This window comes from Ptychodera flava, chromosome 20 (assembly GCF_041260155.1).
Source record: "Ptychodera flava strain L36383 chromosome 20, AS_Pfla_20210202, whole genome shotgun sequence".
Classification (NCBI taxonomy): Eukaryota; Metazoa; Hemichordata; class Enteropneusta; family Ptychoderidae; genus Ptychodera; species Ptychodera flava.
Genome location: NC_091947.1, coordinates 38684358 through 38707839, shown reverse-complemented (window position 1 = coordinate 38707839; position 23482 = coordinate 38684358). Strand labels below are relative to the sequence as shown.

Sequence of the window (23482 nt, the reverse complement as noted above, 5' to 3'; positions counted from 1 at the left end):
TGTCGTTGCGATGTACTCACTTTTGGTTCGAAATGTGATTCAACTGATACAAATAATTACACGATGCATAGAGAATAACAACATTTGAACAGATCTTGTGTGTTGATAGGTGACTCCAATCGCGAGCAGTATCAATCGACAGTACAGTACCTGCTTGGCACGGTGTCACGATGTCACAGAATGCTACACCGTGCACTGTTCAGTCCGAGTGATGTTTCCAAGTTCAACAAGTGATCATGTCGTGTTTGTAAAACGAACCAACATAATGGCGAGAAAATGCCCTAAAAATCTTAAAACTAGACGAAGATTTGCTAACGATCAATTGCACAGAAAATGCACTACTCTGTACCTGTTTCACTATCACCACAGCAATCCAACATCGTTTTAGTTTTACCATTGACCCAATTGCATTTATGGTTTTATTTCTGTTTCACAGTCTGTGTCATCGATACTAAAATCAAACTTACAAGCAAATGCCCTGTTAATTTCACTATTTGACAGTAGTTTGTGAGACGTGGATTTGTTTATGCGCAGTGAGCTCATCGATATGTATTGTGCTGAAGTTAGTGTGTAGCTGTACTTTGATAGTTGACGTCTGCGTAGTAATATTGGTCATGTGCTTGGGTTTAATCATGGCGGTTGGTTCAAATCGCGCGGACGCCCTTACCAACATTGAACCTTGCAGTAAAGAGCAAGAAGGTGGTTTTACATATGCTTGAAGCTGTCCATAGTCACAATTTAGGTCTCCTATTGATATGACCAGGGATTTCAGTCATCGAAAAAATGAAAAAAAAATCAAAAGATACAAATAATGTCCCTTTATATAGAAGCTATATTACAATTTAAACCTGTCATGGATGAATTGCTCTCAAATGATCAGAAACACACTTATTGCCCATTAGCAACAAATCTATAGCAAGATTTATGTAAAAGTTCATAAAATTACACAAGGTATTAGACAAAAAGATGACCATGACTTTGCTGCCCTACTAGATCATCTTGCCCCCTTAAATTGACTAATATTTATAGACCTTTTTGTAATATTGGTGGCAGGCAAGATTGGCTTTTAAAGCCGCACTTTTCAATCCCAGGTTCTCGCATTAGTGGAGTTCTCCTCCCAGTCAAACGCTTGGCCAGTACAATGTTTTGATTTCTATAACATTAATTACACAAACTGATCTCAACATTTTGTTACATTTTGCTAATCCTGCAAACAGAGTTTATGCAAGCTTTTGATTGACAGTTGGTTCAACTTGCCAATGGTCATTGATTCCCTACCACAAACGCTCGAATTTCCTAAAAAATTGTCTTCCAGTCGTGTTAGACTTGGAATATAACCACAGAGTTCGATCGGCAGCAACTTTGCACTGACCGCTTGGCAGTCTGTCTGTGTTTTTGCGGCGGGGAAAACTAAAAAGTGGCATTTTCTGGAGCGTGAGCCCACGTGTTGCCTGTTTTGTGTCCACTTACACAATGAACGCTGCCATACCTTGGCGTCCTTTTAAAGGGAGGCTCCGCCTTTAATACGTTTCCAACACCATGGTATTGACCAATTCCTGTGGTGGCCTTCTACCAACCTTTGAGCAGTAATTCACTTAGCTTCAATTACTACTTTCAACATTTATTTCATTCAGATTTCGTTAGCTTAGAGTATAGTGTATAATTTTGTAATCTTATCTTAATTACTGTCAACTTAGCTTTACTACATTTATTCTAACCTCATTATTCTTACACTACTGTTATACCTTATAACCACAAATTTTTAACCCTTTCAACCCCAGTTCCCTGTATACAGGTCCAACTTTACCATAGAAAACAATGGATTTGGGGCAAACCATGGTGGTGAAAGGGTTAAAGGAATGCATACATGATTGTCACTCAACAAACCATTTACAAATATGTCTTCTGCTTTTTTAGCTCTGCTGTCAGAGTTGTGGAGCTTATCAAATAGGTCGATTTTCTGTCGTCGTTCGTCGTTGTCATCCGTCAACAATTGCCTTCTCCTCTGAAACAGCATGTCCGATTGCTTTGAAATTTTATATGCAGTTCACTTGGGGTGACCTCACTTAAGCTTCTTTAAATGGTGGTGAAATTTGCATATTTCTATTTTTGGGGCATTTTTTGCTGTTTTTGGTAAAAAAATCTTCTCTGAAACAGCTTGTCTGATTGCTTTGAAATTTGATGTGCAGTTTACTTAGGGTGACTTCAGTTAGATTTGTTAAAATCGTGGTTAAATTTGCATATTTGTATTTTTAAGGCAATTTTTGTCGATTTTGGTAAAAAAATCTTTAAAAATCTTCTTCAAAACTACCAGTCAGATAGCTTTGATATTTGGTACATAGGTCCCTAGGGATGATCGTCAACAATTGCCTTCTCCTCTGAAACAATAAGTCCGATTGCTTTGAAATTTTATATGCAGTTCACTTGGGGTGACCTTACTTAAGTTTGTTCAAATCTTGGTGAAATTTGCATATTTGTATCTTTGGGGCATTTTTTGCTGTTTTGTTGTTTTTAGCTACTATAGACTATAGTCTATAGAAACTATTGGGATGGGTATCCGTCCGGCGGCCGTCGTCAGTCTGTATGTATGTATGTATGTATGTATGTATGTATGTATGTATGTATGTCCGTTTGTGAGGCGTCCGTCCACTCAAATATCTTGAGAACCGCAGTACTTACTGATTTGATATTTGTTGTGCAGATGAAAAGTATGATTTTGAGAAACCATTTTTTTTAATTTTTTGATATTGTTGAAAATAGGCAAATTAATGCCAAAAAAGGTGTTTTTGGTAAAAAATCTTCTTCTTCATAACCGCTGGTCAGACAGCTTTGTTATTCGGTATACAGGTCCCTAGGGGTAACCCAACTTAGATTTGTTCAAATTGTGATGAAATATGCAAATGTGTATTTTTAAATTTTAAGGAATTTTTTTGTCATTTTTGGTCAAAATTTGATTTACATTGTATGTAATTCTTGTACTGTATAAACCCTATCAATTCACCCAGAAAAAAATAATCAATATGATTTTAAATAATTGAATTAATTAGGAAATCATCAAAGCCAAAATAATTTTAGTGTAGAATTATCAGAAAGTTCAACTTTTTTTGACAGTTCATGGTGAAATGCTTACCATCTTGGAGGATTGAAACATGTAAAGGCAACTTTCCTGAATCCCAACTTTGACATTATCTGAACTGTCATTTATTGTGCCCTGTATGTTATCTAAAAGAAATTGCTCAAAATAGTCAATAGAGATAGAGAAAGTTCTAATTTCCATTTATGGTTGACTTGGTAAGGATAAAATAAAATTACTTTTTGAGGAAAAAAATAGAGTGGTCAATTAAAAGAGTGGTCAAAGTGATAGGGTTTTTATGGTAAAGCTTGGCTGTAAGATTCCTCATGTGCTATTTATAGCAATTATGCAATCTGTGTAAACAGTGCAATGAAAGTTACATGATTCCTTATAATGCTTTTGATGACCTTGAACTTCTTAAGTTTCAAACATTTATCTCTTCAGTGTGCTTTCTCTGAGTACGTACAGTCTCAACTTATTCAACAGAACTTACCTGCAATGTTAATTTGAAAGTTAAAATGTGCTTGGTTAATAGGATGAAAATACTGATAAAGGTAACCAGCTTAAGATTCTTTATAACCTGACAGATATGCTGTTTTTTTATTTTTTTATGACGTAAATCTTGATTTAAGCAAGTCTTGTTTACTTTAATTAGAATGTAATTAACTCTCGTTTATTAGCTACTATAGACTATAGACTAATATAGTCTATAGAGCTATTGGGATGGGTATCCATCAGGCTTGCACCGTCAGTCTGTATGTATGTATGTATGTATGTATGTATGTATGTATGCAAATTAGCACCAAAAAAGGCGTTTGTAGTAAAAAATCTTCTTCATAACCACTGGTCAGACAGCTTTGTTATTTGGTATACAGGTCCCTAGGGATAACCCAACTTAGATTTGTTAAAATATGCAAATCTGAATTTTTACGGATTTTTTTTTCCATTTTTGGTCAGGCCATCCTGAAATGAGCTATCAAAGATATCCACCTCCTTCATCAATACATGTGTCATGAAAGGTTATTCTCTACATAACACAGCAGAGCTCTTGTCAACTGTTGAGTTGCTTGTTTTTTCAAAACCGCTGGTCAGACAACTTTAATATTTGGTTTACAAGTCCCTAGGATGACCTTAGTGAGATAATTTCATACAGTCAGGAAATACTTAATTTTGTATCCATGTCTATAGTAGCTTCAGGATTTTTGGCCCTATGTTTAAATGATGTATCTTAACGGTCGTTGTGTGTTGTCACTTTTTTTTTAGTTTTAGTCTTGTTTTGTTGTTTATTGTGATATTTTGTGTGTTGTCCGCCAATCTGAATTGCCCTTAAGGGATGAATAAAGTTGAATTGATTGATTGATTGATAGCCAATTCATTATTTGCAAGTTTAATGAACTTTCTTAATTAAGGATAACTTATTCATCTGTCTTGACTAGACCAAAGTTGAGGAATTGGCTTTGTACATTAAAGATACTATGATACAACATTATTGAAATTCATTTAACATTTTTACTTCAGCCAATTCGTAATTTGCATATTTAATGAGAAAATTTCAGTCAATTCCTAATTTGCTTATTTTAATGAACTTTCCTGATTTGGGATTTAACCCTTTTCCAGCCAGACAGTATAACTTCCCCATCAGCCAAGTCAGTAAAAAGCGGAATTGAACCAAAACATGACGTATTTTCACCCACTTGGCTTGGTATGTTATAGCATCTTTAGTCCAAAAAAATCACGTTTACAGTATTTATGTTTTCAACAGCCTTCAAATGTACAGTATTATGTTAAAATACACCATATGGAATATGTTGTGTTTCATTAAGTTTAACCATCTTGGCCTGATGGTGAAATATGGACTTGACAGGAAAAGGGATATACTTGGATTTAGAATTAATCTGTGGTGAATATTATTCATTATGTTGGTCATAACACTTTCAATGAAGTTGCAAACATGAGGCAAAGGTTCAAATTGACACATAACCACAATATATAATGAACACGTGAGCATTTTTCAGTTCATACCTGGTTAAGCAAGTGATTTTTAGGGGCCTTCCATATATGCATTCTTATAGGGTACACCAATCCTGCATTTTGAACTGTTTTATGAGTTGTGGAACAGAAATGTGGTTTTGATGAATGCTAGAAATATGCATGATGCAGTGAATGGAAGTACCAGAGCTTTCCATTCTCTATTGGCAACAAACTCAATAAAAAACCCAACAAATTTCATGTTTTAGATTTCTCACATTTGTTATGACCCTTAGCATTTTTCACCTGACTTAAGTCACAAAACTAGCTCCCGGACCTGTTTTCATGCGTATTAATTTGTATTAAGACAATGAATTTAGTATGAGGCTGAAGGATGTTTAATGTTGTAAGATGGTGGTTTATTAGCATGGAAATACGATTTTCTGTGAATATATTCACTTCACTGATAACAGTGATGGTTTCAAAGTGGAATCATCATGCCACAGAACTATGTTTTCTGCTGTTGATCGAAAGCATGTATGGCGTGAATAGTCGGGTTACCACGAGAACAAAGAAGTCAACATGCATTGAAAAATGAAGGTATGGGTAGAGTACAATATTATTTGTTATGCTTTATTTTGCTTTGAAACGTGGTGGCATTTTACTTGTGTATTTTGCAAAATAAAAGTTTATGTGACTTGTTGCAGCATGTTAGTGGCAAATGTGCAACTGCAACAGCTCCGCGGTTGGTTGGATGATTTGTCATGAACAGTCTATTTGCATTGTTGATTATATTATGACCATGTGAATATCAAAGGGGGTCACAGGGCCATTTTTCAATGGAACATTGAACTTCATTCCTACAGGCTGCCACAGCAAAAATGTCATTTTAGGTGGATGCATTGCAAAAATGATTTCTTTGTCCATCATAGACATAAAGTGAAAATGTAGGTTGTGGTAGAATAAGTACTAGTACTAGTACTAGTTGACATGTGTGCAGAGCTTTGTCGTTGAATTTGACTGGGTACAATACCATTGCCAAAGCAACAGATTAGGAAAATCTCGCTGGGGCATGTTTCATATGAGTAGAAAATGCGTCCAAACGGCTCTACTGTACAGTTTTGTAAGGACTGTGGTTTGGGGTAATATTTTTGTCAATGTGTGTGAATGCGCCGACAAAACCTACCTAGTACGGATGTTTTTGAAGAAATTCAATGCTAACCAGTCACGACTGATCATTTGGGACTTACACCATAAGAACGAGAAATAAACTCTTGTATTTGGCATGTCTTTGTGGTGTCGACAAAATGAAAACCATTAAACATGTTTGTCCTTTGGTAAAGTTTGGCTTCTAGTAATCTTAATCTGTACCCAGAACTGTTTCGACCCCTCAAACCTTTCCTGCATTACTAATTTCAAAACTTGTATCATTATCTCGATAGTACGTTGTCGGTCTTTTGGATGCTTTAAGTGGAAGCTAGTAACACCAGGAAGCCACCATGTGCCAAAAAGAGCCATGGCCAGGCTAGATGTACGCGACCATGGCCCATTTGTTGAACAAACTATGCACAGGCACTTGGACGTAGTGTCTGCATTTTGCATATTGAAACAGCTAAATTATTGTTTTGAAGCCGATTCTCCAGGCAAGTTGCATAGATATTAAGTAAAATGTTGTCATTAGTGACAAAAGGATGTGAAATACCTGTCCTTGAGTTAAAAAATAGTTTTGTGTTGAAAACAAAACCGGCGATAGAAAATCATGCCTAGTTCTCAGTAAAGGCAAAATGGAGTTTCTTCTTGACAAAATGGTACAGAAGAATAAAATACTGGTTCTTTTTAGTTGTTTGCCGACTCGCTATTCTCTCGAGCTTGATTGAGTGTTGTTTGGGAGTTCAGACACTTCATTATTTATTGCATACAGTCTCGCGAGAGTTTTGATATCAGTGGTCTCGCGAGAATGATGTCCGACTCTGAACAGCAAGCAAGCAGATGTACACTGCCCGTGATATTGGTCTTGGCCAACTTCTTCCTATTTCAGCAGAAATTGTTCGTTTTTGGAAGATTCAAAAAAGTTGACTGATGATATTTTTGTCTCTCTCTAAAGGAAAGTGCCTACCTACAAAGTTATTTTACCAACAGAAGGCAATCAAAATATCTTGTGCAATGTAACTAATCAAACTATAAGTAACACAACGCAACATATTGGCCTTCATAATGCAAATAAAGATATAGCCAATAAAAGTACACATAATAACCTGTATCATGTAAACCAACAAAGTAACCTCTGTTATAATGCAAGCAAAGAAGTATACTTGACAGTAACACCCATAACAACAAACAAACTGTCAAACAAACATGTAAATGATACAACCAACAAATCTGCACAAAATAACATATGAATAACTCTGAATTCAGTAAATATCTCGCTATGATTTATCCTCCAGAATTGGAGATTAAAGAAACTACAGAAACGGCCTTTTCTGCTTCATATCTGGACATTTTACTTGAATTTGACTCTAATGGTCACCTTTCTACTAGGCTATATGACAAGAGAGGCAATGGAAGCTATTCTTATAGGCTAGGGAACTGTCTGTATGTATGTATGTCTGTGTGTCTGTATGTCTGTATATCTGTCCGTCAACATCAAAAACTCCAAAACCGCTGCACATTTCATCTTCATATTTGATGTGTACATGGATGATTGGCTGTAGATGAGATTTTGTTCAGATGAAGTTGTCATTGCCAAAAATATGCAAATTAAGTGAAAAAATGTAAAAACAGTCAAAATTGAAAAAACTCAATAACCACTGAGCAGATTACATGAAAAATTAGCATGTAAGTACTTTTGGCTGACCTGAAATGATTGTGCACATCTTGGGTCAGTATCTTGGAGTTGCTATTTTTCATGAATTTTTTTTTATTTTCTTCCATTTTTGGTCAAAAAATCTTCTTCTCTGAAACCACAAGTCTGATTGATTTGAAACTTGGTATGGAAGTGTATAGGAGTAACCTTTCCCAAATTTGGGCAAATCGTTGTGAAATTTGCATATTTGCATTTTTGGGCTATTTTTAGCTACTATAGACTATAGTCTATAGAAGCTATTGGGATGGGTATCCGTCCGTCGTCAGTCTGTATGTATGTATGTATGTATGTATGTATGTATGTATGTATGTATGTCCGTTTGTGAGGCGTCTGTCCACTCAAATATCTTGAGAACCGCAGTACCTACTGATTTGATATTTGTTGTGTAGATGAAAAATGTGATTTTGAGAAACCATTTTTGTTAATTTTTTGATGTTGTTGAAAATGGGCAAATTAATGCCAAAAAAGGTGTTTTTGGTTAAAAATCTTCTTCTTCATAACAGCTGATCAGACAGCTTTGTTATTTGGTATACAGGTCCCTAGGGATAACCAACTTAGATTTGTTCAAATTGTGATGAAATATGCAAATGTATATTTTTAAGGAATTTTTTTGTCATTTTTGGTCAAAATTTGACTTACATTGTATGTAATTCTTGTACTGTATAAACCCTATCAATTCACCCAGAAAAAAAATAATGAATATGATTTTAAATAATTGAATTAATTAGGAAATCATCAAAGCCAAAATAATTTTAGTGTGGAATTATCAGAAAGTTCAACTTTTTTTGACAGTTCATAGTGAAATGCTTACCATCTTGGAGGATTAAAACATGTAAAGGCAACTTTCCTGAATCCCAACTTTGATATATTCTGAACCACCATTTATGTTATCTAAAAGAAATTGCTCAAAATGGTTTGTCATGATAGGGTGGTCAAATAAATAGAGATAGAGAAAGTTCTAATTTCCATTTATGGTTGACTTGGTAAGGATAAAATAAGATTTCTTTTTGAGGAAAAAAACAGAGTGGTCAGTTAAAAGAGTGGTCAAAGTGATAGGGTTTTTATGGTAAAGCTGGGCTGTAAGATTCCTCATGTGCTACTTATAGCAATTACGCAATCTGTGTAAACAGTGCAATGAAAGTGTAACATGATTCCTTATAATGCTTTTGATGACCTTAAACTTCTTAAGTTTCAAACATATGTCTCTTCAGTGTGCTTTCTCTGAGTACATACAGTCTCAACTTATTCAACAGAACTTACTTACAATGTTAATTTGAAAGTTAAAATTTGCTTGGTTAATAGGATGAAAATACTGATATTGAAAGATAACCAGCTCAAGATTCTTTATAACCTGACAGATATGCTGTTTTTTTATGACGTAAATCTTGATTTAAGCAAGTCTTGTTTACTTTAATTAGAATGTAATTAACCCTCATTTATTTGCTATTATAGACTAATATAGTCTGATGAAATATGCAAATCTGTATTTTTACGGAATTTTTCTCCATTTTTGGTCAGGCCATCCTGAAATGAGCTATCAAAGATATCCACCTCCTTCATCAATACATGTATCACAAAAGGTTATTCTCTACATAACACAGAAGAGCTCTGTCAACTGTTGAGTCGCTCGTTTTTTCAAAACCGCTGGTCAGACAGCTTTAATATTTGGTTTGCATGTCCCTAGGATGACCTTAGTGAGATAATTTCATACAGTCAGGAAATGCTTAATTTGTATCCATGTCTATAGTAGGTTCAGGGGCTTCGGCCCTATGTTTTTGGTATAAAATCTTCTTCTCTGAAACCGCTTGTCCGATTGCTTTGAAATTTGATATGCAGTTTACTTAGGGTGACTTCAGTCTGGTTTGTTCAAATCGTGGTGAAATTTGCATATTTGTATTTTTAAGTCAATTTTTGTCGTTTTTGGTAAGAAAATCTTTTAAAAATCTTCTTCTTCAAAACTACCTGTCAGATACCTTTGACATTTGGTACATATGTCCCTAGGGATGATCTATTTCACATTTGTTCAAATTGTGCAGAAATATGCAAATTTGTATTTTTAAGGCAATTTTTGCCATTTTTGGTCAAAAATGTATTTCTCTAAAAGTACTGGTCTGATAGTTTTGAAATTTGGTATACAGGTTTCTATAGATGAACTAAGTAATATATATTGAATTTCTGATGAAATCTATAATTTTGTATTTTTGGGGCAATTTTTGCCATTTTTGGTCAAAAAATGTGTATGTCCAAAACTACTCATCTGATAGCTTTGAAATTTGGTATATAGGTTTCTATAGATGAACTAAATATTATTTATTGAAATTATGATGAAATCTGCAATTTTGAATTTTTGGGTCAATTTTTTCCATTTTTACGCTCCCATATATGCATATGTATATATGCAAATGGGAGGTATTCGTATAAGGTGGCAAAATGGCGTCTGTGTGTGTGTATGTATGTAAGTATGTATGTATGCCTGTTAGTCCGTCCACATCAAAAACTAAACCGTAGCACCTACTGTCTTAGTATTTGGTGTACAGGTGCATCTAGGGGTGGAGATGTGAATTTGTTCAAATTAACATGTCAGTGCCAAAAATATGCAAATGAGGGGGAAAAAAGGAAGAATCCTGCAAATGGCTAAAACTCAGTAAGCATTGGTTAGATTTGGTTGAAACTTGGTATGCAGATTTGTTTAGGTATTCTAAATTATGTGTGCGAAAATTTGGATGAAATTTGCATGTTTGTATTTTTAGGGTATTTTTTCCGTTTTTAGTCAAAAAATCTTGTTCTCTGAAATTGCTCGTCTGATTGCTATGAAACTTAATATTCATGTTCCTCAGAATGACCTCAGTCTTGCTTGTACAAATTGTATTGATATTGTCATATTTGTTAGTTTGGGGCAATTTTCCCAATTTTTGATAAAAAATTTTTTAATCCAAAAACTGCTGATTTGATAGCTTTGATACATGTATTTGGTATACAGGTATCTAAGATTAATCTCAATATAATGTATTGAAGGTATGTTGAAACTGGCAATTTTTTTTTTATTTTGGGGGCAATTTTTGCATTTTTTGGTCAAAATATTTTTCTCCTAAAACTTCTGATCTGGTAGCTTTGATATCTAGTGTACAGGTTCCTAGGGTTTATGTTAATTAGATATATTTAACAATAGGATGAAATCTGCAATTTTGTATTTTGGGGGCAATTTTTCTCATTTTTGGTCAAAAAATTTGTTTCTCAAAATTTACCAGTCTGATTGCTTTAATATTTAGTAAACTGGTCCTTAATAAGATATATTGAAATTAAGTTGAAATCCGGAATTTTGAATTTTTGGGGCAACTTTGCGAAACTTTCAGTTTTACTGGGATATCTTTCATTTTGTTTTTAAGATTTTTTTGGTAATTTTGTACCTACCGGTACTGGAACTAAGAGTATATAATGTGGTGATTTAGTAAGCATTTGATATGATAAACTGTATTTGGTGTTGAAATGCGGTAAAAAAATCCTGGCAGATTTTGAAAAAATTCCAAACAAATGCCAATAAAAAATTCAGCCAGAGAAGGTTTGACAAAAAGAAAAGGTGGGAGAGTGGGGAAAAAAGAATGTACAATGGATCGGATAAAAAAGATAATGTACCTTATCGATCTTCCAGACACCATCCCTTATCAAATGGTCCACCCTGATGTATTTTTGTGCACAATTAACCATGCAGTGTATTTTAGTTTAAGATGTCAAGTTAGGTAAGAATTTGAAAAGAATAGTCAAGTTCACCACAGTTTAACTTTATCTCTTGTGTCATCATCCTTGTGTAATTGGTTAAGTTTGTAAGTTGTTCCAGATGTGGATGTACCAGCTGTTCTGGAAGAAAACAATGTTTACTTTTCCCTGTAGGGTTTCTGAGTTGATGATTGTATGTTGAAATTTCTCCATGTATCTGGGGTATGGGCAAAGTGTAAACATTGGTTGCATGTTACGTATTTCAGTGTATGTCAAATATTGTAAATGAAAAATCAAGAACAGTTTACTGTGTGCTTGTAAAAGATAACATATTTGTCAATATATAAACTGCCTTGCAGATTGATTGTCTTCAATATTATCTCAGAAGTAGTAAAGGAAAAGAAACTAATCAAATTGCTGTAACATATTCACTCTCAGTGCCTGTATAAGCCTATACTTAACTATTTTATCATTACATTCAGCTGTTTGTTATATCTTTATCACTCTCCATGGGCCAAGGCACACTTAGGGTCAATGTCATCACTCTGTGCCAGTCTGTGTATGTCAGTCTGTCTGTATATGTATGTCCATGTTTCATACAATTGTTGACATGTTTTGATAACTATATGGGAGCGAACAGTGATGTTGTCACTATTTTTTGTTAAAAAATGAGTTTCTCAAAAAGTACTGGTCCAACAGCTTTGAAATTATACAGGTTTCTATAGATGAACTAAATTTGATCTTCTGAAATTATGATGAAATCTGCAATTTTTATTTTTGGGGGCAATTGTTGCCATTTTTGGTCAGAAAATTTTATTCTCAAAAAACTACTCATCAGATAGCTTTGGTTGACATGTTCTTAGGGATGAGCTGATGTGATATATGCAAACTATGATGAAATCTTCAAGTGTGTATTTTTGCAGCTATTTAAGCCACTTTTTTCTGGCCACTTGCTATCAAAGATTTCCACCTTCTTCATCAACATGTGTCAAAAATAGTTATTCTGTACATAAACACAGCGGAGCTATATCGGCCACTAGGTTGCTTGTTGTTATATCTTTATCACTCTCCATGGGCAAAGGCACACTTGGGGGCCAATGTCATCACTTTGTGCCAGTCTGTGTATGTCTGTCTGTCTGTATGTTTGTCTATGTTTCATATAATTGTTGGTTTGTTTGATAACTATGTGGGAGCGAACAGTGATATTGTCACTATTTTTTCATATACAGAGCCATAACTCAGGCATATCTCAAGCAATTTTATTCAAACTTGGTACAAGGACATTGACCTATGTTATACATATGCAGATCAATTTGTTTTGTGATACGATCCAATATGGCCACCAGGTGGCCATTTTGTTACGATTTTTTAGCTCCCATAGCCATATGTATATATGGCAATGGAAGCTATTCTTATAGGCTAGGGAAATGTCTGTATGTATGTCTGTATGTCTGTATGTCTGTATGTCTGTCCGTCAACATCAAAAACTCCAAAACCGCTGTACATTTCATCTTGATATTTGGTGTGTACATGGATGATGGGCTGTAGATGAGATTTTGTTCAAATGAAGTTGTCATTGCCAAAAATATGCAAATTAAGTGAAAAAATGTAAAAACAGTCAAAATTGAAAAAACTCAATAACCACTGAGCAGATTACATGAAAAATTAGCATGTAAGTACTTTGGGCTGACATGAAATGATTGTGCACATCTTGGGTCAGTATCTTGGAGTTGCTATTTTTCATGAATTTTTTATTTTCTCCCATTTTTGGTCAAAAAATCTCCTGCTCTGAAACCACAAGTCCGATTGATTTGAAACTTGGTATGGAAGTGCATAGGAGTGACCTTTCCCAAATTTGGGCAAATCGTGGTGAAATTTGCATATTTTTAGTTTACACGTCCATAGACTCCCATGTATAAGGCAGATCTCCATAGACTCCCATGTATAAGGCCACGAAAAATAAAAATTTAGTTTCTCATCATATTCATATTGCAAAAAGGATGCAGTGACACAATTTTTAGTCCCCACGGATGAAGTCCAGTGAGCTTATAGATTGGGTCATGTCCGTCTGTTCGTCCATCCGTGAGTCCATCCGTTCACGCAGATATCTCGGATATTTTGACAAAATGTCATGTGACCTTGATGACCTTTGATCTCAAATATACATTTTTGTCCATAACTCAGTAACCGCAAGTGCTACCACCCTTCATATATGGTATGATGGGACAGCTTATGACGCCACATATTGTACCTCATTAATTATGCACATATCTAATTTTGATGAGACCAATAGAGCTAGAGGTCTGATTTTGGTATATAGGGATAACTGAGCAAAACAATTTTTTTGACAAAATGTCACGTGACCTCGGTGACCTTTGACCTTAAATATACATATTTGTCCGTAACTCAGTAACCACAAGTGCTACAGCCTTCATGTATGGTATGATGGGACACCTTATGACGCCACATATTGTACCTCATTAATTATGCGCATATCTAATTTTGAGCGAGCTAATAGAGCTAGAGGTCTGATTTTTGGTATATAGGGATAACTTAGCAATACAATTTTTTTGACAAAATGTCACGTGACCTCGGTGACCTTTGACCTCAAATATACATATTTGTCCATAACTCAGTAACCACAAGTGCTACAGCCTTCATGTATGGTATGATGAGACAGCTTATGACGCCACATATTGTACCTCATTAATTATGCGCATATCTAATTTTGAGCGAGCCAATAGAGCTAGAGGTCTGATTTTTGGTATATAGGGATAACTTAGCAATACAATTTTTTTTGACAAAATGTCACGTGACCTCGGTGACCTTTGACTTCAAATATACATATTTGTCCATAACTCAGTAACCACAAGTGCTACAGCCTGCATGTATGGTATGATGGGACAGCTTATGACGCCACATATTGTACCTCATTTAGTATGCACATATCTAATTTTGAGCAAGCCAATAGAGCTAGAGGTCTGATTTTTGGTATATAGGGATAACTGAGCAAAACAATGTTTTTGACAAAATGTCACGTGACCTCGGTGACCTTTGACCTCAAATATACATATTTGTCCATAACTCAGTAACCACAAGTGCTACACCCTTCATGTTTTGTTTGATTGGACACCTTATGACGCCACATACTGTACTTCAATAATTATGCACATATCTCATTCTGAGCGAGCCAATAGAACTGGATGTCTGATTTTTGGTATATAGGGATAACTATAGGAGAGAAATTTTTTGACCAAATGTCATGTGACCTCGATGACCTTTTACCTAAAATATATGTTTATGTCAATAAATAAGTAACCACAAGTGCTATGTCCTCTGTATTTAGTAGGATGGGAGACCTTATGAAAACACACGCTTTACCTCATTAATTATGTACACATCTCATTCTGGGCAAGCGAATAGAGCTAGAGATCTGGTTTTTTTGGCATATAGGGATTAATTATCAATATAATTTTTTTTTCCAAAATGTCATGTGACCTCGATGACCTTTGACCTTGATTATACATATATATGCATATTTCAGTAACCACAAGTTCTATACCCTCCAATTTTGATAGGATATTAGACCTTAAGGTGTCACATCTTGTACCTCATTTATAATGCGCATATGTATTTCTTGGCTGGCCAATACTGCTAGAGGTCTGATCTTTTTTCCCGATTTAGAACCATAACTTAGACATGCCTCATGTGTTTCAAATTGGGAACAACGACATAGACCTATGTGCCCATAGATCTCAACATATACACTCCAGTGATACTTCTTAATGACCACATTTTCCTGCCCCATCAAGACTAATACTCCTATTACAAGTGGGGACTATGTCATTGTAAATGACTTGTTGAGTTAATGGTTGTATCACAGTATTCGATATATCTAATTCTGTATTTTTTCCATTTTATATTCTGAATAATTACATTAAACATATTTCACTGTCTCCAGTACATTTCATTTAAGTATTTTCACTTCATGCACTTTATCCCTTTCACACATGTTCAAATATCTGACCAGAGAACAAACACTAAATAGTCCAGGATGGGAGCTACAGTGTCATTGACGCTATTTTTCATATACAGAGCCATAACTCAGGCATATCAACCGATTTATACTTGTACTTGGTACAAGGACATTGACCTATGTCATACATATGCATGTCAATTTGTTTTGTGATACGATCCAATATGGCCTCTAGGCAGCCATTTTATTACGATTTTTTCATGTACAGAGCCATTATTCAGCCATGTTTCAAAGGATTTTATTCAAAGTTGGAATAAGGACATTGACCAATGTTATAGCTATGCACATCAATTTTTTTTTGTGATACAATCAAATATGGCTGCCATGTGCCAATTTTGTTACGATTTTTTCTTGTATCGCGCCATAACTCAGGCATATCTCGACAGATTTTATTCAAAGTTGGTACAAGCACATTGCCCTATGTCACACACATGCTCATGATTTGTTTTGTGATAAGGTCCAATATGGCCACTGTGTGGCCATTTTGTTACGTTTTTTTCATGTACAATCCAATATGGCAGCCATTTGGTTATGATTTTTTCATGTACAAAGCCATAACTTAGGCATGTCTCAACTGATTCTATTCAAAGTTTGTACAAGGACATTGACCTATGTCATACATATGCACATTGATTTGTTTTGTGATACGATCCAATATGGCCGCCGTGTGGCCATTTTATTACGATTTTTTCATGTCCTGAACCATAACTCAGACATGTATCAAGTGAATTTATTAAAAAGTATTTTTATCACAGACCTAATGAAGAGGACTCTATCCTCTCTGAGGTCCTGTAATCATAGTACCCATTAACAAGTGGGGACTGTGTCATCAACGATGACTTGTCTTATAAGCTTTTAATCCGTCAATAAAAAATAAACTCGCCCATCCTACGTCATTACCATCACCATTCAGTTAATGTTTTCAATGCCATCTTTGATGCCATCTCTAACATAAACTTAATGGTCATGGTAATGACGTAGGATGGGCAAGTTTATTTTTATTGATGGGTAAAAACAGCTTGTAAGAGAACATAGCCTAATGTATGGTTTTAACTGGTCAATTTGTTTCACGATGAAGATAGGAGAAAACCTTTTCACTTGAGAAAAGAGTAATCACAGCAGAGCTATGTCAGCTGCTAAGTCACCTGTGTAACCAGATATTAACTGAAAATGCTCACGTGTTTCATTATTATTGCAGTTACGTGTAAATTTGAACCTTTGCCACATGTTTGCAACTTCATCGAAAATATTATGATCAACAAAATGAACAATATTCACCGCTGATTAACTCTAAAAGATCATGAAGTATACAAATATGTAATTAGCCGAAATAAAAATATTAAGGTTCTTTGACTGCTGTCATTGTACCACCACTTTATATAGCAAGTGTAATTACCTTTGGCCAAGTCCTTCAAGCCATATATGCCAAACCGTGAAAGCTCATTAGATATGTAAATTAAAAATTAGCTGACATGAAAATGTGAAATGACTTTCGATATTGTTTAAACCTGGTATAATCATCAATGTACATAGCATGTTTTCCCAACTTTGATCAAATAAATCCCAGTATATATCCCTAATTAGAAAAGGTTCATTGAAAATGCAAATTAGGAATTGGCTGAAGAAAAAATGCTTAATGACTTTGATTAATGTTGTATCGTAGTATCTTTAATGTATATAGCAAGTTTCATCAACTTTGGTCCAGTCAATTCAGATATATATCCCTAATAAGCAAAGTTAATTAAATATGTAAATAAGGAATTGGCTGAATTTAAAATGCTTATTGATTTTCAATAATGTTGTATCATAGTATCTCCAATACATGTAGCAAGTTTTGTCAACTTTGGTCAGGTCAAATCAGATATATATCCCTAATTAGGAAAGTTAATTAAATATGCAAATTAGGAATTGGCTGTAGAGAAAATGCTTAATGACTTTCAATAATATTGTATTATAGTGTCTTTAATGTACATAGCAAGTTTCATCAATTTTGATCCAGTTAATTCAGAAATATATCCCTTATTATGAAAATTCATCTAATATGCAAATTAAGAATTGGCTGAAGTAAAAGTGTCATTTGACTTTCAATGATGTTTTATCACAGTATCTTTGATGTATACAGCAAGTTTCAACAACTAAAATCCAGTTAATTCAGATATATATCCCAAATGAGCAAAGTTCATTAAATATGCAAATTTGGAATTTGCTGAAGTAAAAGTATCTTTTGACTTTCAATAATGTTATATCACAGTAGCTTTGATGTATACAGCAAGTTTCAACAACTAAAATCCAGTTAATTCAGATATATATCCCAAATTAGCAAAGTTCATTAAATATGCAAATTAGGAATTGGCTGAAGTTAAAATGCTTAATGACTTTCAATAATGTTAAATCATATCTTCAATAAACATACCAAGTTTGGTCAATTTTGATCAAGTCAAATCAGATATATATCCCTAATTACAAAAGTTCATTTAATATGCAAATTAGCAACTATTTTCATGTCACCCCTTAATGGTTCCCATTGCTGATACATCTTGGTGTTATCAACATTTGTAGTAAATCCCATCAAACTGTGTGTTGTTGTTTTTAATGTATATCAATTTTTTCTAAAATCATTAATTATGCAAATGAGCAAAAAGTATGCAAACTACACCCACCAAAAACTAATCAGTTCTTGCCATTTGCTAACTGAATCTATGTACCAGATTTGATTCTGATCTGATCAGCCGTTTTTGAGATATTGGACCAACAGACAGACAGACAGACAAACAGACACAGACAGACAGACGGACAGACAGACAGACAGACATCGCTGCGACATATGCCACACATGTGAGCAAAAAATGCAGATCATGACATGAGGATGTTTTATATACACTTTCTTCAAGCTCATAATCATCTACTTGAAAAAAACTTTTTTGTTTCAGGTCTGTTTTCTACCGGTCGTACAGGGACCAAGAGGCCAAGAAAGGTTTAGATCAGGAAGAGGTATTTGAAAAGCCCACACCAGAGACATGCCAAGGTACATGGTATAATGTATACTACTTTGAAGCCCCTGTAGCTGTAACTCTTGAAATTTGTTGACCTGAAAAAGGCTTCCTGTTTTCTCTGGTTAGTCCCCAGGGACACCATCTGGGGGACTTATCGGTATGGTCATGTCCGTATATCTGTCCATGCGTGCACAAGTCCGTCCGTCCGTCTGGTCACGCAGTTATCTCAGAGATGCCTGGAGCGATTTCATTCAAACTTGGTAAAAGGATTACTTCATAAGTCATACATATGCACGTTGATTTGTTTTGTGATATGATCCAATGTGGCCGCTGTGCAGCCATTTTGTTATGATTTTTTCATGCACGGAGCCATAACTCAGGCACATCCCAACTGATTTTATTAGCTCACATTTGGTTATACCAATGTGAGTTTATCGTATAGGCTGAAGTCGATGGCGTCTGAATGTATGTGTGTATGTATGTATGTATGTACATGTATGTATGTATGTATGTACGTACAGTATGTCCGTCAACATCAAAAACACGCAAACCGCTGCACGTTTCAGCTTGGTATTTGGTGTGTGGATGTATACTGGGCTGTAGATGGGATTTTGTTCAAATGAAGTCTGCATTGCCAAAATTATGCAAATGAGCTCACAAAATGTGAAAATGGTTAAGCATTAATAACTCAAGAACCGCTCTTTTGATTGCTTTGAAAGTGTGTGTGCAAGTACCTTAGGTGAACCTCATACAGTTTTATAAATATTGTGATAATATCCTTAATTTTGTATTTTTTGCTGAATTTTTTGGTGATTTTTCTCATTTTCAGTAAAAATTCTTCTTCTCTGAAACCCCCAGCCCAATCGCTCTAAAATTTTGGTTGTCTCTTTGCAAGGGTGTTACTCTTTTAATTTGTTGAAATTATGACAAATTTGGGAAAATTACTATTTTTAGCAATTTTGTCATTTTTGGTCAAAAAATCTTAAACAGTCTTTCCTTTTTAAAACCCCTGGACAGACAGCTTTCATATTTGGTACACAGACGTACAGAGATGACAATAGTTACATATGTTGAAATTGTCCTGAAATATTCAAATTTGTATTTTTAAGACAATATTGTCATTTTTGGTCAAGAAAACTTTATCTCAAAATTACTTGTTTGATAGCTTTGTAATTTGGTATAAAGTCCCTTGTTTGATAGCTTTGTAATTTGGTATAAAGTCCCAAAAGATGTTATTAGATAAATTTTCTGCTCAAAGTGTTGGGAAACCCCTTAATTTGTATATTTCAGGTAATTTTCTCAGTTTGTGACCTTAAATGACCTACACCAACCCAGGATATGTTGTGAGACAATTTTGAAGGCTGTGAACATAATTTTGTCATGTTTGGTATCATTCTGTAGGAAAATTTGATCCAGAAAACAAAGCTAAGGTGATTTATTTAATGTTGGACCAATTTTTGCAACTTTTCTATGTAAGACATACAAGAACCGATGAGAAATTTGGATCCAGGATAATTCCAGATGTTATAATCACTGCCCACAGTGGAAAGCATTTCACCATCTGTAACTAACTTAAGTGCTGTTTACATTAGAATGATAACACTCATGGCATTAGTTAAAAAATCTCCAAGGTTGTAAATGTACTTCCTGTCATTTGGTCTTATGTAATACCAAGGGGTGGAACATTTGATATTCAGGAGGGGGTAGGGTCTAGAAGATTGATGATGTAGCATTACTTTTTTACCAGATCCCTTGTGCAATTTTTGCCCACTCCCACCTTTTCTTTTTATCAAGCCTTCTCTGTTTTTTGTTGTTGACATTTGCTTATGTATTTAGGATCTGCTTCTCCCATTGCTATAGAAGTTGATATGCATGTTCCTAAAGATGACCTCAAGTACCTAAGTTGGAGACCTTATTTGCTTTTGTCATTCTTGTTTTTCCTGGTTTAAATTTTTCTCGAACGGACCAATTCAAACCGAATGTGAGCATATAGTGTCCTTGACGGTATTTTTCGCTCACGTGTTGACACACGTGGGCATATGTCGCAGCGATGTCTGTCTGTCTGTGTGTCTGTCTGTCTGTCTGTCTGTCTGTCTGTCTGTCTGTCTGTCTGTCTGTCTGTCTGTCTGTCTGTCTGTCTGTCTGTCTGTCTGATCCATTTTTACTTCATCCGTCTGTCTGTGTACTCAATATCTCAAAAACGGCTCATCAGATCAGAATCAAATCTGGTACATAGATTCAGTTTGCAAATGGCAAGAACTGATTACTTTTTGGTGGGTGTGGCTTGCTGACTTTTTGCTCATTTGCATAATTAATGATTGTAGAAAAAACTGATATATATTGACAACTACTGCACACAATTTGATGAGATTTGCTACAAATGTTGATCACACCAAGATATATCAGCTTTGAAAGATATTAAGGGGTGACGTGAAAGATAACTACTAATTTGCATGTTTAATGAAATTTCCTAATCAGGTGTATATATCTGAATTTACTCGATCAAAATTGACGAAACTTGGTATGCATATTGAAGATACTATGATTTAACCTTACTGAAAGTCATTAAGCATTTTTACTTCATCCAAATCCTAATTTGCATATTTAATGAATTTTTGAAATTAAGGATTTAAATTTGAAGTTACATGACCGAAATTGATGAAACTTGCTATGTACATTAAAAATACTATGATAAAACATTATTAAATGTCATTCAGCATTTTTACATCAGCCAATTCCTAATTTGCATATTTTATGAACTTTCCTAATTAGGGGTATTTATCTGAATTGACCTGACCAAAGTTGATGAAACTTGCTATGTACATTAAAGATACTATGATAGAACATTATTGAAAGTCACTGAGCATTTGAACTTTAGCCAATTCCTTATTTGCATATTTAATGAACTTTCATAATCAGGGATATTTATCTGTATTGACTAAACCAAAGTTTACAAGACTTGCTGTATACATTAAAGATGCTATGATACAACATTATTGAAAGTGATTAAGCATTTTTACTTCATCTAGCTCTTAATTTGCATATTTAATGAATTTTTGAAATTAGGGATATATATTTGAATTTACATGACCAAAATTGATGAAAATTGCTATGTACATTAAAGATACTATTACGTAGGCTAACATTATAAAGCATTTTTGCTTCAGCCAATTCCTAATGTGTATATTTAATGAACTTTCCTAATTAGGGATACATGCTTGGATTTATTTGATCAAAGTTGGCATAACATGCTATGTTTATTGATGATAATACCAGGTTATACCAATATTGAAAGTCATTTCGCACTTAAAGTTTTCATGTCAGCTAATTAATAGTTTGCATATCTAATGAGCTTTCAAAATTTGGAATATATAGTTTGAAGGACTTGACCAAAGGCAATTACACTTGCTATATAAAGTGGTGATACAATGACAGCAGTCAAAGAAATTAATTATTTCTATTTCAGATAATTGTGTATTTGAATACTTAATGACTGATAGAGTTTAATCTGTCGTGAATATTGTTCATTATGTTGATCATAATAATTTCAATGAAGTTGCAAACATGTGGCGAAGGTTCAAATTTACACATAACTGCAATATACATGTACAATGAAACACGTGAGCATTTACAGTTCATATCTGGTTCAAAGTTGTTACAAGGACATTGACCTACATCATATGCACATCAATTTGTTTCACAATATGATCCAATATGGCCGCATGGCGGCCATTTTGTTACAATTTTTTCATGTACGGAGCCATAAATCAGGCACATTTCAACTGATTTTATTAGCTCACATATGGTTTTACCAATGTGAGTTTATCATATAGGCTGAAGTCAATGGCGTCTGTATGTATGTATGTATGTATGTACGTACAGTATGTCCGTCAACATCAAAAACACGCAAACTGCTGCACGGTTCAGCTTGGTATTTGGTGTGTGGATGCATCCTGGGCTATAGATGGGATTTTGTTCAAATGAAGTCTGCATTGCCAAAATTATGCAAATGAGCTTACAAAATGTGAAAATGCTTAAAAATTAATAACTTAAGAACCGCTTTTTTGATTGCTTTGAAAATTTGTGTGCAAGTACCTTAGGTAAACCTCATACAGTTTTATGAATATTGAGAAGATATCCTTAATTTTGTATTTTTGCTGAATTTTTTTGTGATTTTTCTCCATTTTCAGTAAAAATTCTTCTTCTCTGAAACCGCCAGCCCAATCGCTCTCAAATTTGGGTTGTCTCTTTGCAGGGTGTTACTCTTCTAATTTGTTGAAATTATGACAAAATTGGGAAAATTACTATTTTTGAGCAATTTTGTCATTTTTGGTCAAAAAATCTTAAAGCCATTGCTCGCGATCCCAGGGAACGCCTTTGTTCTAGTGTGTAAGAGGATTATGGTGGTGTGATAGCCTTTTTTAGCTCCGCTGTCAGTGACGCGGAGCTTATCAAATAGGTTGATTTTCCTCCGTCGTCCGTCATCCGTCAACAATTGCCTTCTCCTCTGAAACCACAAGTCCAATTGCTTTGAAATTTTATATGAAGTTCACTTGGGGTAACCTCACGTAAGTTTGTTCAAATCCAGGTGAAATTTGCATATTTGTATTTTTGGGACATTTTTTGGTGTTTTTGGTAAAAAAATCTACTTCTCTGAAACCGCTTGTCTGATTGCTTTGAAATTTGATATGCAGTTTACTTAGGGTGACTTCAGTCAGATTTGTTCAAATCGTGGTGAAATTTGCATATTTGTATTTTTAAGGCAATTTTTGTCATTTTTGGTAAAAAAATCTTTAAAAATCTTCTTCTTCAAAACTACCAGTCAGATAGCTTTG

At 34.5% G+C, this 23482-nt stretch overlaps 1 protein-coding gene and 1 long non-coding RNA gene across 3 annotated transcripts in view; one reads left to right on the top strand and one right to left on the bottom strand.

The window, feature by feature from the left end:
* LOC139120884 (uncharacterized) overlaps positions 1 to 23482 on the bottom strand; it is a 466659-nt gene that overhangs the window by 192520 nt on the left and 250657 nt on the right. The gene's annotated exons all lie outside the window — the stretch shown is intronic.
* The window catches only part of LOC139120881 (DNA-directed RNA polymerase II subunit RPB2), a 412063-nt gene that overhangs the window by 284340 nt on the left and 104241 nt on the right, over positions 1 to 23482 (top strand). For both annotated transcript variants that reach the window (XM_070685501.1, XM_070685502.1), the window contains one exon: positions 18585 to 18679. In XM_070685501.1, the coding sequence (XP_070541602.1) occupies positions 18585 to 18679 (95 nt within the window). The remainder of the gene's footprint in view (positions 1 to 18584; positions 18680 to 23482) is intronic.